At 41.2% G+C, this 8,081-nt stretch overlaps 1 protein-coding gene across 1 annotated transcript; it reads left to right on the forward strand.

Moving 5' to 3' along the window:
• The first annotated feature begins 1,248 nt into the window (after window positions 1-1,248).
• On the forward strand, window positions 1,249-8,031 carry ro60 (Ro60, Y RNA binding protein). The gene is made up of 9 exons (XM_072364022.1): window positions 1,249-1,372; window positions 2,202-2,793; window positions 3,294-3,514; window positions 4,548-4,694; window positions 4,782-4,919; window positions 5,017-5,133; window positions 5,468-5,584; window positions 5,760-5,906; window positions 6,288-8,031. The coding sequence occupies exons 2-9, from the start codon at window positions 2,220-2,222 to the stop codon at window positions 6,438-6,440; spliced, it is 1,614 nt and encodes a 537-aa protein (XP_072220123.1). The 5' UTR covers window positions 1,249-1,372; window positions 2,202-2,219; the 3' UTR covers window positions 6,441-8,031.
• The last annotated feature ends 50 nt before the right edge of the window (window positions 8,032-8,081 follow it).

An 8,081-nucleotide genomic window follows, 5' to 3' on the forward strand; every position in this document is an offset into this window, starting at 1 on the left:
AGATGTTTTCATCCATCAACAGTTTTACTTCCACGGATCGGTTAAACCTAATTGGTTAAAGTGGTTGGGAGCAAAATCTCTCCAGGCTTTCTGAAGATCTTTCAAAGTTTGTATTTGGACATTGGCTGCTGTTTCACTGATTTTCAGTCCAGTCTTGACCATTTTAAGAGGAATGTGTGTGTGTTTTTGCGTCTGTTATGTCACTTAATACTGACCTATGAATCACTCAAGCATAAAAAAGGCACCTGACTTAAGGAATGAACCAGTGTTGTCTCCACATATCACTGGTTCATCTGTCTGATCCCAGACAACTTAACAAAGAACATGTTCAAAATAGTATATTTTTGACACCTTTTGTATTTCCGTGTTTGTTTGCTGATCTTTCAATAAACAACTGCACTCATTGCCTGTTCTCCTGGCAATATATGAAGAAATATGTGATGCTTTGAGACTTTAACATTACTGTACTGTACTGTACAGCTCTACTTTATTTCAGACATATTCTAAAGTTTTGAGTTGCCCTGATGCAATCTGCAAGCCAAACCATCCTGAGCTTTAACTTCCCCAGACTTATCAAAATATGTTTATGACAGTAAATTAGATTTAAAACCAGGAATTACTTTTCCAGGATAGCGATTGAAGCTTTAAACATTTCCCTGAGAAAGGAAGCATTCCATCCTGTCTGCATACTTTTGAGCTCTCGTCATAATATTTCCTGTTCCCGCTAGTCCCGTGTTTTAACGCCAACCGGTTCCATTTCTAACGACATGGTGGTTAAAAAAAATGATAACAGTAAGGCAAGATGGGCAGGTACAATTCGATGGCAGAAAGCTGTATGTGACAACCAGATGATCTGGATCTCATAGGGAGTCAGTGAATGAATACTTCACGCAAAAACCCAAATTCCCAAAACGTTTGGACACGGTAAAGTATGAAAAAGACACAATTCAACTTTTTATTTATTTATCTTTTATTATGCGATCGCATTTTTAAAGAAAATGTTTTAGTTATTTAATCATGCGTAAATACAACATTTCTCGGCTCCGGATTTAATCTGGTTTTTTTTGTTTTTTTTACATCATACAGGAAGTTTAATGAAAAATTAAAACTGTTTGATAGAAACAACATATTTTGCTGAAGGTGGCTGCGGTATACATTAGTACTTTCTCAGTAACGTGATGACGCGCGCGTGCGCGTGTGTTGCCTGTTGTTCAGTGTCTGTGTGTGTGCGAGCGCGCTGGCGTGAAAGTCTGTGTGATGGTATCCCGGCATCCATCGCGTCACAGCCCCTGGATAACTCACTAATTGTCCGAGGGGAGGCCTCACCGCATCAAGCTACATCAAAACTTCACCCTTGTGCATATATAACGGGGTAAGTGCGTGTTAGTTTCGTGTAATTATTGGCAGGCGTTTGTGTTTTTTACTGTAATAAAATCAAATGTTTACGGTTAAACCGACGCTCTTTTTGTAGTGTAAGTAAGTGGACAGCTGCCTATGCTGAGCTGCATCACACCATCCAACCCTGCTCTTTGGAGTCCGGCTAGAAAAGAGCAGAGATTTGGAACTACACAGTTTGTGCGAGGAGGATGGCTAATATTACTATGCTGCAAAGTTTCAGCTGAGAAACGTTAGGAGTAGGTTGGATATGTTTTGTTACATAAACACCAAGATGCCAATTCAACCAAATATAATTTTATCAATATCTTCTTAGGTTAACTAACTTGGCACCGCACAGACTGTCCTCCTTTGCTAGCTGCACTGACTTAGTTTCTTGGCTTGAGCTAGTGATGTTAGCCTGGCACAGGTTCACTTGCTCGTTAGCAGTGAGGAATCTGGCTGCAGCTAACATTCATTGTGATTGAGGTCTCTAACGTGCTCAGGTAACGGGTCAGCGTCGCTTCCGTTTGTCTCATGTGTATCATCATGTCCCCTAATCGGCTTTAATCTATTCCTGTCTGAGGCATTGAGTAGGTTTTGTTGCTCACGATGTCAGCGTTGACTTGTGTTCATTGAGGCTCTGCACGGTTTACAGGTGCTCTAACCTACTGCTTTGTTGTAGCACCCACTAATTACTATTTGTATACATCTGTAATTCCCTGCATGGCAAGAATGGGAAATAATTCCACAAACGTTTGGTTTTTATTAACACCCAGAATCTGCGGTCATTGAGTATAAAATTGATATTCACTGTCCTCTCCTAGGCCTTCTCTTGTGTTACAATGGAGCCATCAGGAAGCACTTCAAGCAACCACACCCTGAACTCAACAGGTGGCGGTTGTCCATGGGAGATCAGTGACAAGGACAGACTGTGCCGCTTCCTCTGCTATGGCTCAGAGGGAGACGTATACACTGCCAGAGAGGAGGGCCGTGTAAGCTTGGAGAACGCCGGAGCCCTACTCTCCTTGCTTCAGGAGGGCCGAGGTTCTGAGGTAGTGGAGGAAATAAAAAGGTTCTCTCAGGATGGCCGAGCTGTCAGACTGAGCACCTCCATTTTTGCCTTGGCTCTGTGCTCGCAACACTCAGAGCTGAAGACCAGACAGGCGGCGTTCAAAGCCCTGAAGGAAATTTGTCGGGACCCTGCCCATCTCTTTTCTTTCATCCAGTACAAAAAGGAACTGAAAGAGGGAATGAATTGTGGGATATGGGGACGCGCCCTGAGGAAGGCATTGTCTGACTGGTACAACGAGCAAGATGCCATGAGTCTAGCTGCGGCTGTGACCAAATGTAAACAGAGAGGGGGCTGGTCGCACCAGGACCTGCTCAGACTCTCCCACACCAAACCAGCCAGAGATGGTGAGCCAGCACGTCAGCCCACGTTATTCAAAGCTGCTCATGTTATCATTACGCACATCAGCATCCATCCAGCATCAGTTTGTCAGAGTCTAAACTTCTTCGTTTTGGAGGGAGAAACCTGGGGACTAGTAAAGTAAAAGTTTTCGCAACCTTTTAGTTGTGCGCTGTGTTGCCTTTGGAGGAGTTTTTAAACTTAAAGCGATGGTGTCCTGTGGGGAAATGAATGTACCCTCAGTCGACAACTCAAAGAGAAAAACTGCATTGACAGAGAGACACAGTCAAAATGTAACGCTTAGAACTGCTATCAAAATGTTAGGCAACATTTCTGTAGTCTCAAAAATGACCACTGGGTCTAATAAATCTCCTTCTATTACAACTGTTTTCATTATGCTCAGCAGTGACAGACTGATACAATATGCATAGTGCTTATTTAACCTCCCGTGCTTTTGGGAAGCTTGTCCTACATTAAGATAGTGACGGTCATCTCTTTGTGTTTTCAGCTATTGCCTTGATCAGCAAATATGTAACAAAAGGATGGAAAGAGGTCCAGGTTGCCTGTGCAGACAAAGAGAACTCAGAGGAGGTGGTCAAAGTGCTTTCATACCTTGAAGTGGTGGAGAAGGTCAAGCACAGCTGTGACGAAACAGAGGTCATCAATTTGATAGAAGAACACAAGCTGGAGAGGGAGCAGCTGCTGACAGATCACCTTAAATCCAAACAGGTAAGAGAGTTCTGTTTATCAAATCCTATTAATCTACACTCCATAATCACATTAAAACTTATTGAAACTTTTAAGAAATAGAAATAACCTTGTCAAGCAAATAAATTACCTTTTTACAGAAAAACAATTCTGCAAAGTGAAAATTCATTTTGAGTTATTTTCAAGTAAATCAATGTTAGAGGGAAAAAAACTGTAAACAAACTTTGAAATAAGCAGGTTATACCAAACTAACTATAGTGAAACTAATTGTTTCGTTCCGTCATGAGATTGAACGCAGCATTTCTGATCTTTGGGATAGATCGCATTATATGCATTATATATATGCATTGAACACAGCTTTCTCAGCTGATACGATAAATTTAAAAAATAAACGCCTTGACGTGAATCTCTGAAAGTAGAGATCGAATCAGGAGGAGACGGGAAAGAGAGCTGCTTACCCGGGAGGGATGTGAACGCAGCGGCACATTATGGTTCCGAGAGGCTGGTTGAGACGGGGGACATGGTCCAACATAAGGCCTCCGTGCACTGTCCAGTCCATTGGGCCATTATCACAAGTTGCAGAATGCGCAGTCACTGAGTTGATTGGTAGGTAAAGGACGGTGGTTTGACTGTCACACATCACCCGGTCGCAGGCAAAGGCCTATAGCTGAGGGCAAGGAAAGCATGCAGAATCAGACTGCCAAACTCCTCAGAAAAGCATGCGCTTAGGCTCTGTGGAGAGTGAGGGAGTCGACCTCTGCTGTGTTTTCACAGACAACAAACCTGGCTGTAGAGATCCTCGCTGGATCCAGGATATCCAGGATCCTGCTTGCAAGCTTTACCACTTGCTATCCAATGTTTGAGCTTAATGCTGTTTATGTTTATAAAGCACTTATTTAATAATCAGTTCATACACATTGGATTCTGAAAAAAGTCAACATGGCTGTTGTGGTGGTTGCTTGGCTGTAGAGAATGCTCAAAATTCCTGATGCAGCTGCCCCCCTAATCTTTAAAGTGATTTGATTAAAGAACTATGTTTTATGTTTATCTGCAGGTATGGAGAGCATTGTTGAAGGAAATGCCCCTCCATTCGGTGCTAAAGATCCTGGGAAAGATGACGTCAAACAAAATCCTTGAATCAGGAAGCTCAGAAACACAGATTATATGTGACAGAATTCAGAGTGAGTCAGCTCTAAAGAAGGTACAGCACAGCGCTTATTCTAATTCATTTACTGCTGGTTTTGCATTGTCACGCGTCAGTATTCAAACATTTAAATGTGTTCACCAGGCAAAGATCCACCCTTTCAGCATACTCTTGGCTTCAGAAAACTACAAAAGAGGTCAAGGCTATCAGGGTAAAACAAAATGGGAACCAGACAGCAGCATCCTAAAGGCCATGGACTCTGCCTTTTACAGAAGTTTTACGGTCGGTGCTTTTTATTGTCCCAGTTTCTCACAGATTATTCGAGAAGATGCTGATCAGCATCTTGGATAACACAAACGACGTCTTGTTCTGCCCTCAGAATTTGGAGCCTGTGGGGAAACGCTTTGTCGTGGCAGTAGATGTGAGCACGTCGCTGAGCAGCGTGGTCCCAGGAACGGCCATCAGCACTGCTGTTGCTGCGGCAGCCATCGCTATGGTAACATTGTACCAGAGGTAGATGACTCAACAGTGTGAGAGGGTAACTGCAGTTACAGTTGGAACAGCTGAGTCTGTGAGCAGGGCTCAGCCACAACCCCCCTTCTTTGGAGGAAGCCTTGAAGAACTTACATTCTGTGGATTCCAGGGAAATTACTTCCAAATCCAGAGGATATTACCTGGAACAGAGGACACCACAACTATGATTCTCAGAATAGACAAGAGAATTGGAATATATGTGAAGCGCTGTGTTTGTAAGCAGGAAGCAGTAATTTTTGCATTTTTTAATTGTATTTTGTTTTTTGTTTTTCTTTTATGCTGTGTGTTTGGCGCAGATTTTTGCCCGAACGGAAGCAGATGTACATGTTCTGGCCTTCTCTGAAGGAACTGTGGTTCCGTGCTCTCTTTCTGCTCACATGACTCTTGCTGAAGCCACTGCAGAACTGGTTAAGGTGAGGCATTACATCACTCAAGAGGAAAATTATTAATGGCCACTAATCAGTTTATTTTGGGAATAAAGGAATATTACAATCATCTGTGCCCAAACTATTCTAATTAGTTTTTAGCTGTGATATTCTCATTGACCTGACTGAGTATGTTTGCTGAACTCTGACCTGTATGTTCCAGATCCCAAGTGGGAGCACTGACTGCACTCTTCCCATCACGTGGGCCTCAGATAAGGGGAAATCTGTAGATGTTTTCATCATTCTGACTAACAACCCATTGTGGACGTTTACAGCCGGTCCAGTGGAGTCTCTGAAAAAGCACAGACAGGTACGTTGTTTTTTTGTTTTTTTTTCATGTCTCCATTTGTGCTGAGAAAATGGATTGAACTTAATTTATACACAATGTGGTATAGATTGTTCTAAAATGATTGATTTTTAACACCATGTTAAGTCATTTGAATTGATGGGCAGAAACTTCATGTAGAAATATGGTACGAGTTTGCTTTTGTTATGTGGAATGTTCCATAACCGCTCCCGTAACCCAACTGCAAATGTATCTATCAAAAATAGTCCCAACTTTCTTATAAAAGTTAGTCTTCTATGAGGTTATGTAAAGTGTAATGTTTTTATCCGTAACAGAAGAAACTGTTGTGAGCATTCATTCTCAAGCTTTCTGCTGAGGAAAAGTGATCGTCTGTATTCTCAACAGACATCAGGAGCCAACTCCAAGTTGGTGATGTGTGGGCTGACTTCCATTGGACACGCCATCGCCGACACGGAAGACAGGGGTCTACTCAGCATCTCTGGCTTTGACCTCGGGGCTTTTAGCGTCATTCGTAACCTGGCTCAGGATCTGATCTGATAAAGTATAGAGGCTGTCTCTGCGGAATGTCACGAGAGTACAAAGAAAGAGGGCACATAATGGACCAATGTGGCCCAGATTCACAGTGCCCTAAAGGAGCACTAATCCAAAAGATGCTGACATTTACAGTTCCAGTTTCTCCTTTTGTATTTCACTGCTTACAGGTCAATTGACAGAGTGTCCAGCGGGCTGGACTACTCTGAAAATTTAAAAAGAAAGTGCTGAGACGGTGTATGTTGTTGCATATCATGCTGTCAAGTCTGTAAAGGGCCGGTGAGTGCTTTCGATGGTTCTTGGTAAGACACTAATGCCACTCATGTACAGCAAGATGATGGCAGACAAAATCAGAGGAATCTTGAGTCAGAATGTTAGAGGCATACGACAACTGTAGGTTTATTTCAAGGTGGTTTTCTTTAGTTTCATGTATGAATCGGAAGGACGGATGTTACGTATCCATGAATTCCAAACGTGAAAGCTGGTCCCTGTATTTTCTGAAGCGTTATTCTAAATTATTAACATGTAAAAGAAAAAAGCTAAAGGGCGCACCAAAAGTCAACAGAATGCCTTTCTGTTTGTTTGCTTTTTGTTCAATTCTTTGATTTATTTTATTAAAAAAATATTTTTTCTTTGTAACACTAACACGGGATACTTTTTACACTAACCTTGCCTTTTAAGCTTAGAAACATATGTTTTAGTTGTATTACAATTTGTTTCCCATAGGTCAGTTTTATTGTAATACAGAGTAGTTTCTTCCGCTTGAACCATAAACAAAGACCCTTAGTGCCCTTAAATGTGATTTTTCCCTTTTTATTTGTTTTGGGGTCTTATTACAAACTTTAACTCAGTTTACTTTAAGTTGGGAAAGAGGGAGTTCATATTTTGGACTCATGTTTTAGTCTGAATTCTATGCATTAGACTTGGTACAATACTGTATTAGGTTAAGACAAATCACCGCTGTTTAGTAACTGTCTGGCATGACTGAATCTGCTACAGTTATGTTGCTGTGTCTTTAAGAATGATTGTTGGTTAGAAACCAAAAAGAAAGACAATTGCTACCTTTCTGAAATAGTTGTCGAACAAAGTTGAATTTACTTTAGTAAAACATGAAATCATGTAGATTAAAAGTAACTGCTTTGTATTTGAACATGCACAAAAAATCCCACTGTGCTTACAAGCATTAGGGGCCATTTAGTGTAAATGATTACAGTGGTGCTTGTGATGTAGTCAACAAAAACTGCTGACAGCATTGACTAAACTTTTCATTTGAGTGTAATTCAGTTCTTATGAAGAAAATAAATTCCTGACCATGCAACTGTGAAGGATGTCTGCCCATACTCACTCGTACGGTCTTTTGGGCCTGCAGTTAAATTGTTAGAAATCTGAAATAATTGTGCAAAAATTAATAGTAATGTGTAGTTCTCACAAGAACAATGTAGTAGTTGGGAGGTATGGCAGTACACAGATGTTTTGCCACCATGGTTGACTTCTTTTCCATCATATTGTTACTCATGTCCATCTTTGTTTAACAAGGACTTCAACTGTAGTTGTAGTGTAATCCCATTCCAAATAAACATTTTGCTGCTCTTTGAAATGCTGTTCTTTTTTTACAAATTTTATTTTATGAAAAATTGACTTCTTTTA

This window comes from Leuresthes tenuis, unplaced genomic scaffold (assembly GCF_036924035.1).
Source record: "Leuresthes tenuis unplaced genomic scaffold, fLeuTen1.0.hap1 SCAF_14, whole genome shotgun sequence".
Taxonomy (NCBI): Eukaryota; Metazoa; Chordata; class Actinopteri; order Atheriniformes; family Atherinopsidae; genus Leuresthes; species Leuresthes tenuis.

Bases quoted from the DNA above. Each gene is read 5' to 3' on its own strand.
- ro60 (XM_072364022.1), top strand. From the start codon at position 2,220: ATGGAGCCATCAGGAAGCACTTCAAGCAACCACACCCTGAACTCAACA. The intron at 5,585-5,759 runs GTGAGGCATTAC...TGTATGTTCCAG, and splicing joins CCACTGCAGAACTGGTTAAG to ATCCCAAGTGGGAGCACTGA. The intron at 5,907-6,287 runs GTACGTTGTTTT...TATTCTCAACAG, and splicing joins CTCTGAAAAAGCACAGACAG to ACATCAGGAGCCAACTCCAA.